Raw genomic sequence first — 18,050 nt, 5'->3', positions numbered from 1 at the left:
CACGCGAAGGAAAAAATAACCGTCGGGAACGTCAGTGCACTTCAAGGCGGGAAGAACAAAACACGGACAAGTTGACGACGGCCGACGACGACGAAATGAAGAACCGAACGGTTTGTGGACGTTTCCTGGGTGGGAGGGGGGGTGACGTCATGACGTCACCCTCCAGGTTCCAGAGCGAAGCGGAAGTGGAATCGTTTCGGAGACTGGCAGAGGACGCGCGATGGACTGGCTGATGGGGTGAGACGTTTTGAGTGTTAATCGATGTTCGAGTCAATCGCGAGTCGGGACGTGGATGTTCGGACGAGCCTGGTTCGTGGTGATATCCACCAGGGGGTCGCGATTCGTGAAACAAACACACATCAACAGGAGTTGGACTGAGAGAGAGAGAGGCACAGAGAGAGAGAGGCACAGAGAGAGAGGAACAGAGAGAGAGAGAGAGGAACAGAGAGAGAGAGAGGAACAGAGAGAGAGAGAGGAACAGAGAGAGAGAGGCACAGAGAGAGAGGCACAGAGAGAGAGAGGCACAGAGAGAGAGAGAGAGGAACAGAGAGAGAGAGGCACAGAGAGAGAGAGAGGCACAGAGAGAGAGAGGCACAGAGAGAGAGAGAGGCAGAGAGAGAGAGAGAGAGAGAGGCACAGAGAGAGAGGCACAGAGAGAGAGAGGCACAGAGAGAGAGGGACAGAGAGAGAGGCACAGAGAGAGAGGCACAGAGAGAGAGGCACAGAGAGAGAGGGACAGAGAGAGAGGGACAGAGAGAGAGGCACAGAGAGAGAGAGGCACAGAGAGAGAGAGGCACAGAGAGAGAGAGGCACACAGAGAGAGAGAGGGACACAGAGAGAGAGGGACACAGAGAGAGAGGGACAGAGAGAGAGAGGCACAGAGAGAGAGGCACAGAGAGAGAGAGGAACAGAGAGAGAGGCACAGAGAGAGAGAGAGGCACAGAGAGAGAGAGGCACAGAGAGAGAGGCACAGAGAGAGAGGCACAGAGAGAGAGGAACAGAGAGAGGCACAGAGAGAGAGAGAGAGAGAGAGAGAGAGAGAGAGAGAGAGAGAGAGAGAGATATATATATATATATATATATATATATATATATAGAGAGAGAGAGACATACAGGGGGCTGCAAAAGTAGGTATACAGTAATGAAAAACAAAACGTATTTTATTGATTATACAAGCATATCAATTATAACATATTAATAATAAACATATTAATCCCTCAAATGTTCAAACTGTTTTCCCCTGGCATTCACACACTCCACTAGTCGAGTGTGGACACCCATGCACACTCTGGCACAAAGGTATAATCCTTACTGTATACCTACTTTTGCAGCCCCCTGTGTGTGTGTGTGTGTATATATATATATATATATATATATATATATATATATATATATATATATATATATATATATATATATATATATATATATATATAGAGAGTTGAGTGAATCGAGATTGATTAAAGACAGGGAAATGTTCGATTATTCATGAAGATGCTTCTCATGTTCCCTACGTCATATTGATTTTGTGAGATATAAATAAGTCCGTGATCTTGTTACCAGCAAGAAGACGCATGAACCCAAGTTGGAGTACGAACAGCACTGGCAACGGATGTAAAAGATCATTCTAAGAGGTTTTGGATTTGTATTTTTCGTGAATTCAGTTCGGAAATCCCTAACCATAACCCTAACAGACAGATCTCTGTCACCATGACAACACAATAGTGTCTGAAGCAGTGGCTAAAGCTGAGCTATTCACCAATGAGGATCCACAGGATTGTCCAGAGAGGGACAAGAAAGGAAGCTGGTTGGTCAATTTAGCGATACCTCGACTAGTTTTACAAAAGGACGCGCTCTGGATTGCTCGGCATTATGAACCCAATAGGATTTACCCCAGGACCCTCAAACAAGTCAAACATGGGTTAACAATCAACATTGCACACGCACGCACGCACACGTTGGCTAACCCAATCAAGAGAGTGCACCACGGCAATGATGGGCCAAACGGCGTCTTTCCTTGTTTGAGGTCGTATTGGATCGTGTGATGACAGCTTACGCTCGGTGTACTCCCATGGCAACTGTCCTTAAAATGCAATTGGTTTGATTCCCAACAACAAATTCACCTTCAAACGCAATGCGGAAGTGCCGGGGCACAAGCCTGGCTCCGCTCCTCTCCCCACCGAGGGGATGCTGGGGTATGTTCAGTGACTAAACAGCTCGCTATCACTTTCCAAGCCAGCCATTCCTTATCCATGATTTTGAATGGACGCTTGCTTGAGTGCTTAAGCCACTTGGCGAGCTCTCGACAAGAAACTTGGCAACGAAACACACTCCTCGATTGGCCAGAGCAGCATTATTTCTTGTTTTAACATCGATTTGATTAATAATTGCAATTTTTTTGTTGTGAAGTTAATATAGTGGTGCGGCAAATTTGGTATTAACAATTATATGGCACAGCAAGTTTGGTATTAATAATAATGTGGAATTGCAAATTTCAGAACAATTTGTCCCACGGTGTGGAATTCAATAAAGAAAAAATAATCAAAAATCAAAGAAAAGGCATCACACAGACACAACTCGCTCTTATATATACTGTATATACACAAATTGGGTCACCCGGTCAAAATCGGAATATTTCGACTTCAGTAAAACCATCAAGAAGATCGTTGTTTGAAGCTGAAAGAAAGAAAAAAAGAAAAACAACTCGGGAGTGCAACATGGCAATGATGGGCCAAATGACCTCATTTCCTTATTTAAGGTCGTACAGGTGCCTGTGCCCATTCCTTCCACTGGTGTAATCCCACAGAGACTGTGGACCCTTTGTATGTTATTTTCCATTCTGCATTGAAAATACTAGTGCATGTCCGTAGGTGCGTGCTCGTAGGCGTGTGCCCGTAGGTGCAAACAAAACAAAACAAAACAAAAAACTTTCAAACCGCATGCCAGAAACAACCACACAGGCCGTTCCTTCGCTCTCACGTGCCCGTACGTGCGTGGCCGTACATGCAAAAAAAAAAAACAACTTTCAAACCGCGTGCCAGAAACAACAACCACACAGGCCGTTCCTTCGCTCTCGTAAACAACGATTGGATTGGGGCATTGTGTTTAATAAAATCGAGAAAGTACAGAAATCGCGAAAGAAAGAATCGAGAAAGAATACAGTAATCGTCACTCTCCGGAAGTGAAGTCCTCACTGTCCGGAAGTTCGCATATGGCAGTTACGATTATTCGCAATTTATTCTTAATGGCCAATTATTCAATTAGCGCCAACGTATTTTGCCTTTTCCCAATGTCATCGCAAGGAAAAACACAAAGAGAAGAGGAAAGAGGAGAAAAAAAAACGTGCAAAAAATAATTTACTTCCTGCTTCGGAGCATACCAGCTCACTCTGATGTTACCCAAATTTATGCACCGTCTAATATGAAAACGATCATAACTTGGGGCATTGTGTTTATCTATTAACGCGCATAAGAAATCGAGAAATTATTAGAATACACGAAAAAAAAAACGTCCAAAAAAATAATTTACTTCCTGGTTCAGAGCATACCAGCACTCTGATCTTACCGAAATTGATACACCGTCTAATACAGTGGTTCCCAACCTTTTTTCTGTCATTTCCCCCTGCACCCAATTCAACCATCCAGATTTCCCCCTTCATGTGTATGAGAGAAAGAACAGTTAAAACACACTGAGACTATTTACTAACTTATTTTTCAAATGCACTAACACAGCTAACATTAAATTGTATTGAATAAGAACACAGCATTTTAGTGTGACTTCTGGCATTGTTTGCCGTTCACGAGTCCTTCAATGTCTGGGGAAGTTATGGAGAGCGCACAGAGAAGATCTGCCTCCACCTCCAACTTGTTGCGTGCCTTTGTTTCGAGGTGTACCAGTGCCGAAAATCCTGTCTCACACAGGTAGGTGGAAGAAAACTGGACCAATATCCGCAGAGCATTGGTCGCAAGAAGCGGGTAGGTTCCTCGGACTTGGGTCCAAAACTCTTCCAGTTCCATATGCTGGAAGGCATCCTTCGCTGTAGAGTCGTTTTTCAAGTCCAGGAACTCTTCCTGCCACGCTTCTGGCACATCATCAACGTTCCTCTGAAATGGGTCTCTGATAAGCTTGTTCTCGTTGCTCTCGTTTGTGATCCCCGGGAAGTAATACTTGAATTCTTCCTCCAAGCCTTCGAGGTGTTGTTTGATATCCTCGGCTATTGGATCAGGCAGACCATCCTCCATATCCTCCACACATTCGTTCAGAGCGAGGAATGAGGAAAAACTTCCACTCCCCGCTCTTTTCTTCCACAGTTCCAGTTTAGCCACGAAAGCTCTGATCTTGTCCGACTGAAAAAGGATGTTGGTCCCTTTGCCCTGCAGTTTCCTGTTGAGCTCGTTCAATGCACTGAAAATATCGGACAAGTAGGACAGCCGCACACGGAAAAACTCACCCTTCAACGCCTCCAGAAGCACAACATTCTCTTGGGCCCGAAGGAAGGCTACCACCTCATCAAACAATTCCAGGACTCGTTGCAACATGTTTCCCTTTGAGAGCCACCTCACCTGAGTATGAAACAGCAACGATTCGTGGTCGGCTTCCATGCCTTCACAGAGCCGACGGAACAGCCGAGTGTTCAGAGCGGAACCCTTGATAAAGTTGATGACTTTGATGACAGTCTCGAGATGCTGCTTGAAGTTCTTGGGGAGAGTTCTCGAAGCAAGCGCCTCTTTGTGGATCAGACAGTGTGTCGATTCCACTGCCGGATTCTTTTGCTTGACGAGCGTGACGAACCCCGATCGAGAGCCGAGCATGGCTGGGGCACCATCCGTGCACACCCCAACCAGAGACTCCCAGCTGATGTTGCTGTCTTCGAAAAAGTCATTGATAAGGTCCATCACATCCTGAGCTTTGGTCGTGGTCTGGAGAGGTTTGCAGAAGAGGAATTCTTCTGCAATTCCTTTTTCGGTGGTATAACGAACAAAGACCAACAGCTGGGACAGATTCGCAACATCTGTCGATTCGTCGAGTTGAATCGAAAAAAACTGTGACCCTCGAACCTTCTGACAACTTGGTTCTTGATGCTCTCAGCCATATCATTGATCCGTGACCGAATGGTGTTGTTTGAAAGGGAAATCTGGGTCATCTTGTTGTGGGCAGCCTCACCAAGGACCAACTTCACGCACTGCAGCATACAGGGCTTCACCAATGTTTCACCAATTGTGTGTGGTTTCTTCTCCCTCGCAATCTTGTACGAGACTTCGTATGACACTTTCACAATAGCGTCCATTTGCTGACGAAACGTTCCAGTTGAGTCCAGTCTCGTCTTCTTCAGATAATTTTGTTTCAGCTTGAAGTATTCACGATCCTTGTTCTGTAGTTCGGGATGGCATCCTTGAAGGTGTTGCTTCATCTGGAATGGCTTCTTGCTACCATTCCCCAAGGTCTTTGTGCAGATGACACATTGTGGCAGATGTTCCCCGTTATTCACAACGAACGTAAAACCGAAGTCTAGATATGCTTCTGAATATATCCGTTTTTTCGACATGATCACTTGCGGACCTGAAAAGAACAAGAGAGATCATATTAAGACATGTAATAGAAAATAACAAACGAAAAAAGAAGAAAGAAAATAAAACATAAGAATGAAAGCGGGTAAAGTTCAGGAAACGGGTACTCCTGAGAAGAGAAGAACAGAAAGCTATTACTGGAAATTATTTTCTAATTATTTTCTGATAATTTCCAGAATTTTAATTCCAGACTAGAATTTCCCCCTGAAACACCCAAATTTCCCCCCTGGGGGAAATTTCCCCCCCCCCCCCCGGTTGGGAACCCTTGGTCTAATAGGAAAACGATCATAACTTGGGCCATTATGTTTATCTATAAATGCGCATAAGAAATCGAGAAATTATTAGAATACACGAAGTCATCACTCTCCGGAAGCCCGTACGTTGTAACCCGTAATGGGGAACGCGGCTGAGCTTCCCTTCATCATCGGCCACGCCCACGCAATAACGTGTCTTGCCATTGGTTTGGTAAATAAATGGCCATAACTTGCGAAGCACTTGTCTGATTAATATTGTTACGGATTCGCGCCCGCCGGCGTGCTGACGGCCACGTAACTCGAATCGCGGCACGTCGCCCACCGGACGGACAATCCAGTCGTGACCCTCTCGGACTAACGCCGGGAACCAGTCACGGGTGGACCTTTCGGTCTCACCGCGATCGAGCCAATCAGCCCCCGCGTGGGATAGGGTTGCTCGCCAAATTCGACCTACCTAAGTACCCACACGGAGGGTAGACCGGGCGATCGCACCTCGCCGCAGGTCGACTTCGGACACGGGCCACTTAAGCGACCCGTTCCGTACTATCGGGATAACCGAGCGGTGTTATCGTCGGCCTCGACGGTTCGATTAATTATCGGGCGTATTCAGCCCACTACCAACCCTTTACGTGAAGCAAGATGAGGATTCAAAGAAAGAAATGACGAAGCGAAGCGGGAAACAGTTCAACACAAAGCACATTTATTCGCGATGAACGGAAAGCACACATATTCAATTCCACCAAAATACATAGAAAAGGAAAGAAACACAATGCAATTTTACACAAAAAGCAAATGCAATAATGCAGATCTAATACCGATTACGCGAGCACACGGCAACACTTATACAATTTTACTTCACAGACGGCGCTGACAACACATACCCAAAACCAAGGAAAAGAACACCCTCAAAGATGAGGCGGGCCTGAGGCCGAGACCGGGTCGGGCCTACCCGTCTGGTGATGAGACGCGGAGCGGCGATGGTGCCTCAACTCCGCGGGCCTCGCGGACAGTGTCTGGTAGGGGGTGGGAAAAGGGGCCCCCTTGGTCGCACTATCTCAGCGCAGGGGGAAACAGGAGGGGGTTGCCGATGCTCGGGGTATAGAGGATTTCTACTCTGCCTCAAGTCCCGCGACGAGCGTCTCCACCTCGGCCAGGTCGCGCCGTCGGCCTCCCTGGTGTGCAGCTCCCGGCACGACGCGAGCACCCCCTCGTCTGCCCTCGCCGCCTCTCCACAGCTCCGTCCCCTTCGCTCCGACTCCAACGCACACGACGACGACCAACTCCTTCTTGCTTCTTCTTCCCAACTCCACCGCCCGCGAAGTCTTAACTCTCTCGACTTGACGAACGCGGTCGCTTATATAAGCCCCGTGGCTTCGCTCTCTCATCTTTGACCCCCTGCCTTCGACCTTTCACCTCGTTCCCCATTGGCCCGAGAAAAAGTGGGCGTGAATGCATTTTGATCCATAAATTTGCATATAGCGATCGCCCTCCAACGCCCTGGAGGCGGGGCCAAATCGCCCCTCGCTCACCGATTGGACGGAACAAAAGTGGGCGTGTGTCGTTTTTGATCCGTTTTTGAAGCGGAAAATCCGTGGTTTTGTACACGCTGTTCGGCGCGCGCCCTGCACGAGTCCAACACCGGTACCCACAAGCGGCGCAAGAACGGTGGCGATGCGACGGTTGCGAGGTGTGACGTGAAGCGGCGCCGCGGTGGGTGGTTGATGTTGTGGTTGGTGGTGGTAACAATGGCGGTTGGTCCAAAATAAAGATAGTAAAAGAAAAACAGCTATCCTGAAGAGTCGCAGCACGCATAAATGACATGTATTCCCACTAGACAACGGGTTTGGGCCTAACTACACATATACTTACGGAGATATCTCACCTAAGGGACCTGAATGGTGGTTTGCGAATTTGGTAACCACAACACTATCAAACCTTGAAAAGGCACATCCTCAGGTCCCCAGCAATATACCTGGCAAGTTTCAATTAGATCGGACCAGAGGTTGTCGAGAAACAGCGGTCACACACACACACATACACACACAGAGATTACTGGAATTATAGATAGATAAATATTTTAATCCACGTGGTTTGATTCCCGACAGAGAATCACCGTGGAAAAAGGAAGCACGTTAAGGCGCAAGCCAAACTACTCCCTGCTGCCTGCTGAATGGAACACCCGACATACAACGCTCGATCGGCCAAAATGCCGTCATTTCATTGTTTTTGTATATGTAGTCGAGGCTCATGGAAGAGCGATAATTTGATGAGTAATTGAAAGTTTTTATTATGACGTTTGTCTTCCTCTTGTGAAAATTTTGCAGTGCAGCAGATTTGGGAGAAATTAGCCCTGCAGGGGTGTGGAATAAAACTCAAAGAAAAGGCTTCACACACAAACAACTTGCTCCTTCATATATGTATATATATATATATATATATATATATATATATATATATATATATATATATGTATATATATATATATATGTATATATATATATATATATATATATATATATATATATGTATATATATATATATATGTATATGTATATATATATATATATGTATATATATATGTATATATATATATATATGTATATATGTATATATGTATATATATATGTATATATATGTGTATATATATGTATATATATATATATATATGTATATATATATATATATATGTATTTATGTATGTATATATATGTATATATATGTATATATATATATATGTATGTATGTATATATATGTATATATATATATATATATATATATATATATATATATATATATATATATATATATATATATATATATATATATATATATATATATATATATATTTGCGACAGCTCCCACCGGCGTGCGGACGGCCGCATCACTCGAATCGTGAACGCGTCGCCCACCGGACGGACAATTCAGTCGTGACCTTCCGGGAACTATCGCCCGGAGCCAGGCACGGGTGGGCCTTTCGTCCTCACCACAATCGTGCCAATCGGCCACCCGCGTAGGATAGGGTTGTTCGCCAAACTCGACCTACCTAAGTACCCACGCGGATGGAAAACCGGGCGATCGTACCTCGCCGCAGGTCGACTCTGGATACGAACCGCTTAAGCGGTCCGTTCCGTGCTACAGTGATAACCGAGCGGTGTTATTGTCGGCCTCGACGGTTCCTATTAATTACCGGGCATATTAAGCCCACTACGAACCCTTTACGTGAAGCAGGATGGAGGGTCAATAAAGAAAAGACGAAGCGAAGCGGGAAAACAGTTCACACAAAGCACATTTATTACGCGACACACGGAAAGCACACATACACAGCCATACAGTCAAAATGCACATATAGCAACCCAAACAATAAAAGCAACGACGACGCAGAGTTACTACCGACTCCACGCACACACGGCAACACTTATACAGTTCTACTTTACAGATGGCGCCAACACACATTTACTCAAAAGCAAAGGAAAGAAGCCACCCTCATGGACAAGGGGGCAGACAGGCCTGTAGGCCAATATGCGCGCGTGACCTGAAGGAGCGGCCAGGCCCGTGAGACCGGGGGGGGGGATCCTACCCGCGTCCTCATGACGCGTTGGCGGACGAGCCACAGATGTGGCCGCGTGGCTGTGCCCCGACTCCGTGCTCCTTGGCGGGTTTCGTTGGCACGACGTTTGGAGTGGGGTGGGAACGGGGCCCCCTTGTTGCACTATCTCAGCGTGGGGGAAAGGGGGAATTGTTGATGCGCTGGGGGAGGGAGAATGGCTGGCTGGCTTGTGTCCCGCGACGAGCGATCCCACACCGCGACCTCGTTGCCGACCGCCGTCCTCCTTGCCTCTTCCCGCAACTCTTCTCAGCCGACTCCAGAACCCAACTGGATGACACACTGATGACTTCGCCACCTGACTCGACTCTCTGCCACACTGATGACTCGACTCACTCTTTCTGCCACACCGATCACTTCGCCACCCGACTCGACTCTCTGCCGCACCGATGACTCGACTCACTCTTTCTGCCACACCGATCAGTTCGCCACCCGACTCGACTCTGCCACACCGATGACTCGACTCACTCTTTCTGCCCTGATTCGCCTTGCGCTCGCCGTTTTATAGGCTGACAGGATCAGCTAATATGCAAATATCCGGATCAAGATGACCTCGGGGGCGGAGCCACGCTCGCCAATTGGTCGGAGGAAAGGGGGCGTGAATCTCCCCTGATCCTAGAGTTTGCATATATCGATTTCCTACAGACGCGCCTGGAGGCAGGGCCAAGCCGCTCCGCGCTTGCTCATTGGACGGAGCAAAAGTGGGCGTGTAGCATTCCTGATCCGAATTTTCCTCGGAAAGGCCGCTATTTGCGCTCGCGGCTTGGTGCGTATTGCTGAACGGGCCCAAGACAGCCTGACGCTCAGTGTTCACAGGTGGTGCGGGAATGGCTGTAGAAGGAGAGAGGTGAGGGTGGTGGAGGGTTTTCGGTGGTGGTTTGATGGTTATGGTGCCGTTTGGGAATGACTGTGATGTGATATTTGCGGGATTGAGTTGTGAAGGTAAAGGTCGTGGCTGTTGGCGTTGTTGTTGTTGTTGGCTGAGGGTTGGAGCGTGGTTGTAGTTGGTGACGATGGCTGGCGTGGTGGTTAAGGTGGTTGTTGTGCGATGGTGGTTGAGATGTGGTTGGTTCAAAATAAAGATAGAACAGAAAAACGGCTATCTCAAAGCGTCGCAGCCCGAATGAATCACATCAATTCCCTCTAGACAACGGGTTTGGGCTAACTACACATGTACTTAAGAGATATCTCACCTACGGGCCCTGAATGGTGGTTTGCGAATTTCCACAGCCGTAACACTACCCCCGCCCTTTTTTACAGATTCGTCCTGAGTTGTCAAATTTTCGTGTGGCATCATGTGTAGTTCTCCCCGAGTACGTTTTACCTACGGATCCCTGAGTGCGACATTCATGGTATTCGTGTCCCCAAAATAAATAACCTGAGGGCTGAGTAACTAACTAAACAAACCCACTCACTCAGACGACTTAAATAAAATTGCCGGCACCAGGCAGACATGCCGGGGGTGCACTCATATTTACAGTACATCTTAACCTTTACTTACAAATTTTACACTAAACCATGGCCCAGGATCAAGGACTCTGCAGGGAGCAAAACAAAAGTCAAAAGAAAACCGGTGCACGGGCCGCCACTGCAGGCCTGTGTTGGAGCTGCCAACAGGACAGTTCTTGCAGCTGGCACGACGATCCTGGCACACATGGTAATGAACAAGGGGCGGGGAAATGCAAAACAGAACGGGGCTGGTGAACATGGACAGTGGGCATGGCATGGCAAAGGCAGCAGTCAAACACAGCCTGCAGAACAAGGCCGTTGCAGGCAAACACAGCCGGCAGACGAAGTGGCCGGCACAGGCCTTGCAGTAAAAACAGCCGGCAAATGAACTGGCCGGCACAGGCCTTGAAGCACAGCAGCTGCAGACGATCCGGCCGGCACAGGCCTTGCAGCAAAGCAACAGCTGCCGATGAAGTGGGCCAGCCTTTGCCTTGCAGTGGAGGTTGGTGGAGAGAGTGCGGTGGTGCTGGCCACTCGGAAGGCGGGCTCGGACCTACCCTACGGTCTCCCTCCCAACCTATCGCCTTTGTCTGTCACTGTCTATACCCACTCCCTTAATTTGTAAAAACCCAATTTAGCCCCAACTTATTTTTTTGTGGTTTTTTTTTTTTTTTTTTTACTCTTCCCCACTATAAATCGTCCCCTAACCCCCTTTATGTCTCTGTTCAGCTAACCTATCGTCCCCTAGTCTACTCCCAACCCCTTTGTTCCCTTCCCGGAGGGGAATGAGGGAGAGCTAGCATCCTGTGTCGAGGCCCAACTCAAGCCTCAGGATGGCCTCCCCAGACTTCAGCGATCTATAACACAAAGTGGGTCCAGCGGCCCACAACGAGAGCAAAGGGATGGATGATGCGGAGGGGTACACTTCCTAATCTACCCTATCCATTTAACTGTTAAACTACCCCGGGGCTTTCAATAAGCGCCTCTCGCTTAATCTATTGGTTCTAAAAATCCAGATTCCCTCACCTGTGTTGGTGTCCTCACAATTTCGGGCCTTGCCCCCCAATTTTCTTTCCGTGCCCTCACACGGTTTCGTGGCTGGGACGCGTGGCTCCCTTGGCAGGCACTACCCTCTGCCGATTCTCCGACGATGGCACCCCCGGGCACTACACTGCCTCCGAGCCTACCAGCTTCCTAAACACTGGGGAGTGCCCTCCCTGGCGACTCCCCTGAAATGCTCACGTGGCAAGCTGGCTTCCCGGGCCCCTTTATGAGGGTCACCCGTGCCCACAACACTGCCCACGCGGCTAACGGCGCCCTGGGCCCCCGCATCATGCGGGCGCACCCGTGCCCACTACGCTATCCCGGCCCCCATGGGCCCTTGGCCTACTACAGCCGACTCGCCTGGTGCCCGGGGTACTCACTCAGCGATACTCACCTTTCGCAGCCACGCTCCCAGCCCGTCAACAGGGCTCCTGCACCCCTCCAAACGGGTTTCGAGCCTACTTTCCCACCAACAACAAAACGACTTCCATTTTTGTTAATTTGACTAATCCAGCGAACTCACTCTACACTGACGCTGGGGTCCCTTGGGCGGGAGTCACTCCTCCCCCCAATTACTCATCACACCATGCATTCCACAATCACTCCATACAATCAGACCCGCTGGCCTCACTCACTCACCAAGTACATTTTCCACTCACTCTTCACAACTCACCGCTGAATCTCTGCCATCCTGCTCACTCCATCCCTTATCTAACTCGTGCTCCCACGTCGTCCCTTATACTATAGCACGTTCCTTTTAACACTACGTAGCTAAACTACGTCCCTTCCACACATTCACTGTCAGTCACTGTCTCCAAATCATTAAAATCATTTCCCATCCTAAATCTGGCTTAAATCCCTCTACCTAATCCATTCCACAGACTCCATGAGGACTTACCCCTGCCCCATGAAGTCGGTCTAACTAAGCTAACCCTTCCCCCTAACCAGTGTCATCCTGTGCCCGGCAGGGGGGTCTTCCACCCCTTGCCCGGGGAATCCTGTTCACCCGAAAGCGAGGCTTTCCCTTTTTTTTTTCAATTATGCGCAGCACCAGCGCGGCAACTCGCAACCTGCGCACCAGCGCGGCAATTCACAGCCGCGCACCTTTGGCGTGACGTCATGGCAGCTGTACGTGTACCTCGTCCCTCTTAGACGGCACCATCCGGCAGGGATTCACCCTCCTGCCAGATTTCAACCACACGTGCAGCCATGACGTCACCGTGCGCATTAAAAAAAAAACCCAAGCCCCACGTCTCCAGGGGTTCCCCACGCGAACACATGTGCTCTGCCCATTGGAGCTTAACACACACGCCCGCGTGGAGAACCCGTCCAGTCCAAATCCGTCTACCTGCCTAAACTTTGTCCGTCGCGGGATCGGCAACATTCACCGTGCTCGTTTCCGGACCGGGCTTCACTCCCGCAAGCGAGCACGTGGCGGCCTCGTGCGCTGCACTGCACGGACCTCGCGCTCGCCGCTGGGTGAACCCGGCGCGGTTCTCAAAACATCTACGGCCACAACTCGGCCCTTGTCTCTCTGTCGCCGTCGTCTCCGTTCCACGCACACACTCCTGCGTGTCACGACACTCAGACTGCACTCCATTAAACTCACATTCACACCGGGAGACGCGGCTGCATGCTCACGCATGCCGACCGACATCTCCCTTACATACCACTCGCACACACACACACCATACCACTCGCACACGCGGGGGCACTCACCCGCGGTGTCTCACTCACACACGACGCGCTGGGAAGCACGCATCCTGGCACACTCGCCACCACACCACTCACACACGGGGTCACTTCCTCACACGGGGGCGCACTCACACCTTGCACCACACACAACGGGACAACCACACTGGGGATCAGTGCCACCACAAGGGGTTTCGGGGCCTCTATAACCCCCAAGCTGCACGTGCACCCGTCTACAGCACTCGCCCCCTCGACCTCGAAAAGCACGACCGGAACCCACCTGGTAGTGAGTTGCCTCAAGGGGGCATACTCCCTCCCCTCGTTCCTGGAGGAGGCCATCCAGCTGCTCGCACCGGGTCTCTAACCAGTCCGCCAGCTCCCCCTCACGGTCCTCCACTACCTCAACGTGTGTGTGTTCGTCACTAACCCCGTCCAATTCACTCTCTATCTCCCGTGTCTCTATTCATTTTATTCTTTCCATCGTCACCTCGTGTCTCATCTCACACGTTTCGGTCTCCGTTACCCCGATTAGTTTTTCCCCTTGCTTCACCGTCACAGTTTCCGTGACCTCCACGCGTCTCGCCCAACACGTCTCCCGAATGATTTTCTCCTCACCCGCCTTCACCGTGGGCCTGACAACCGTTGCATTCCCTCGCACCTCATTCGCTCCCACACGTGGCGTCGCCATTACGCACCCCGCTGTTGTCCGCGCTTCACTGCACGCTACTGCCTTCATGCCCACCTGCAGGATTCGGCCTATTTGCTGCATCTCACTCCGCATTTCCTCCATCTTGGCATTCATTTTGTTTTCCATTCCGCTTATCGCTTGTAAAATCATGTTTACCTGGCCCATGTTAAGTGGGTCTGCAGCAATCGCTTCGCCCTCAGGCGCGGGTCCGCCAGGGACTTAGGGAGGACTTTGACGGAGGCGGGGTGGGGGGGGGGGGTGTCATACACCGCGGCCTCTGCCGCTGCGCCCATTTCAGGCTCTGGGTTCAGTTGGGGGGGAAACTGTTCCTGCACAATAAACATTTCCTGCTCGGGGTCTCCATCCTGGGCCATGGATTCTAACAATTCTACATCCATTTCTAATACACCCGGCTCCCGCTCCCCTTGACACTCCATCTTATTTCTCGTAACGGGTTAATTTGGCCTGCTCGTAATTTGGAGGGAATCGGGGGTTGCTCCTCTCACCCCTGAACCGATTCCCCGTGAATTTAGCTTGGAGGGGGGATGGCTTGTATCCCACTCCTGACACCAGTGTTGCGAGGAGGGGGATGGGTTCGTATCCCACTCCTGACACCAGTGTTGCGAATTCGCGCCTGCCGGCATGCGGACGGCCGCGTCACTCGAATCGCGACCGCGTCGCCCACCGGACGGACAATTCGGTCGTGACCCTCCGGGAACTATCGCCCAGAGCCAGTCATGGGTGAGACTTTCCGACCTCACCACAATCGTGCCAATCGGCCACCCGCGTAGGATAGGGTTGTTCGCCAAACTCGACCTAACTAAGTACCCACGCGGATGGTAAACCGGGTGATCGTACCTCGCCGCAGGTCGACTCCGGACACGAACCGCTTAAGCGGTCCGTTCCGTGCTACAGTGATAACCGAGCGGTGTTATCCTCGGCCTCGACGGTTCCGATTAATTATCGGGCGTATTAAGCCCACTACGAACTCTTTACGTGAAGCAGGATGGAGGGTCAATAAAGAAAAGACGAAGCGAAGCGGGAAAACAGTTCACACAAAGCACATTTATTACGCGACACACAGAAAGCACACGTATACAGCCATACAGTCAAAATGCACATATAGCAACCCAAACAATAAAAGCAACGACGATGCAGAGTTACTTCCGACTACGCGCACACACGGCAACACTTATACAGTTCTACTTTACAGACGGCGCCAACACTCATTTACTCAAAAGCAAAGGAAAGAAGCCACTCTCATAGACAAGGGGGCAGATGGGCCTGTAGGCCAATATGCGCGCGTGACCTGAAGGAGCGCCCAGGCCCGCGAGACCGGGGGGGTCCTACCCGCGTCCTCGTGACGTGTTGGCGGACGAGCCACAGATGTGGCCACGTGGCTGTGCCCCGAGTCCGTGCTCCTTGGCGGGTTTCGTTGGCACGACGTTTGGAGTGGGGTGGGAACGGGGCCCCCTTGTTGCACTATCTCAGCGCGGGGGAAAGGGGGAATTGTTGATGCCTTGGGGGAGGGAGAATGGCTGGCTGGCTGGCTTGGGTCCCGCGACGAGCGATCCCACACCGCGACCTCGTCGCCGACCGCCGTCCTTCTCGCCTCGGACCCGAGCTCCTTGCCTCTTCCCGCAACTCTTCTCAGTCGACTCCAGAACCCAACTCTATGACACACCGATGACTCCACCACCCGACTCGACTCTCTGCCACACCGATGACTCAACTCACTCTTTCTGCCACACTGATCACTTCGTCACCCGACTGGACTCTCTGCCACACCGATGACTCGACTCGCTCTTTCTGCCCTGATTCGCCTTGCGCTCGCCGTTTTATAGGCTGACAGGAGCAGCTAATATGCAAATATCCGGATCATGATGACCTCGGGGGCGGAGCCACGCTCGCCAATTGGTCAGAGGAAAGGGGGCGTGAATCTCCCCTGATCCTAGAATTTGCATATATCGATTTCCTACAGACTCGCCTGGAGGCGAGGCCAAGCCGCTCCGCGCTTGCTAATTGGATGGAGCAAAAGTGGGCGTGTAGCGTTCCTGATCTGAATTTTCCTCGGAAAGGCCGCTATTTGCGCTCGCGGCTCGGTGCGTATCGCTGAACGGGCCCAAGACAGCCCGACGCTCAGTGTTCACAGGTGGTGCGGGAATGGCCGTAGAAGGAGAGAGGTGAGGGTGGTGGAGGGTTTTCGGTGGTGGTTTGATGGTTATGGTGCCGTTTGGGAATGACGGTGATGCGATGTTTGCGGGATTGAGTTGTGAAGGTAACGGTCGTGGCTGTTGGCGTTGTTGTTGTTGTTGTCTGAGGGTTGGAGCGTGGTTGTAGTTGGTGACGATGGCTGGCGTGGTGGTTAAGGTGGTTGTTGTGCGATGGCGGTTGAGATGTGGTTGGTTCAAAATAAAGATAGAACAGAAAAACGGCTATCTCAAAGCGTCGCAGCCCGAATGAATCACATAATTTCCCTCTAGACAACGGGTTTGGGCTAACTACACATGTACTTAAGAGATATCTCACCTACGGGCCCTGAATGGTGGTTTGCGAATTTCCAAAGCCGTAACAATATATATATATATATATATATATATATATATATATATATATATATATATATATATATATATATATATATATATATATATATATATACACATACATACATACATACATACATACATACATACATACATACATACATACATACATACATACATACATACATACATACATGTCTTGAACGTAGCTTCAGAACAATCTTTATGGCACCAAGCTTTCGGGCAAATAAGCCTTCTTCTTGGTCTTCCTCAATGAGGGCGAACATATGTATTTAGGATGTATATACCAGCATATTTACCCAGCGTTGTCTGGGAAGAGAAATGTGAATAAGTGGGAACATTTTGTAGCCAAAGGAAATTTGGATATTGTAATACACTCTGCCGCCGCCACCACTAGGTGGCACGACATGGTACACATTTACATGGATTATTTACAACCCCCACCCCCCACATGCCCACGTGAGGCTGCGGCCACATAACGTATGTTACCCCCCCCCCCCACACTAAGTTGTATTTGTACCCCGAGTTTGGAGTTTGTAACTTAAAAGATGTGACCCTGCATAGAACACGTACAAACAAAGAGAGAGATTTTTGCCTTTTTCAGTATACCAGCAGATGTACCCGGTGTTGTTTGAGTAGAGAAACGTGAAAAGTAACACCTTGTGGCCACCCACAAAGATTGATTAATTGATTGGCTCATTGAGGCTCTGTTTCAATTCCCACGTGTGGCGGTCCCTGAATACATCTGAAGAAGAAGTCTGAATACAAACGGCTATTCATTTTTAATGCGCACAGGCTTTCCATTTTGCATTTTTATTTTGATCTTCCTCTTCTTGTGGTGTGTATATCCTTCGCAATTTAGCACCTAATAAGGCAGTGATGAATATTCCATTAACAATGTCTCCCTCCTCACTCCTAACACCACCTCATTTTATTTGTCCCCAAAGGGGATGTGGATGGGCTTTGCGGGGATGGGACGGGCAGGTGCTTTGTAGTTTTATATAAACCCAAACTGGCATCACCTCAACTCACCTTTTTTAATAATTCACCAATCCTCCCTCCCTCCGGCTTCGCCGGCTCTCCTGTCCCCTTCTCAGTCCACTGAACCCTCCTGCCCCCATTTCCTCCACTCCCGAGCAGGCGAAACTTTATGCTGCCTTGATATGTAATAGTGGGGATTAATT

General features: G+C 49.6%; 1 protein-coding gene across 1 annotated transcript in view; it reads left to right on the top strand.

Moving 5' to 3' along the window:
- Positions 1-97: 97 nt before the first annotated feature.
- Positions 98-18,050, top strand: part of LOC147013508 (MOB kinase activator 2-like) — a 38,893-nt gene continuing 20,940 nt past the window's right edge. Inside the window, exon 1 of the mRNA XM_085855364.1 lies at positions 98-237. Within this exon, the coding sequence (XP_085711490.1) occupies positions 221-237 (17 nt within the window). The 5' untranslated portion in view covers positions 98-220. The remainder of the gene's footprint in view (positions 238-18,050) is intronic.

This window comes from Eptatretus burgeri, chromosome 14, assembly GCF_056783735.1.
Source record: "Eptatretus burgeri isolate ZD-2024b chromosome 14, Ebu_testis_v1, whole genome shotgun sequence".
NCBI lineage: Eukaryota > Metazoa > Chordata > Myxini > Myxiniformes > Myxinidae > Eptatretus > Eptatretus burgeri.
Note: the sequence above shows the minus strand (reverse complement) of the source record. Positions and strands in the feature narration are given on the sequence as shown.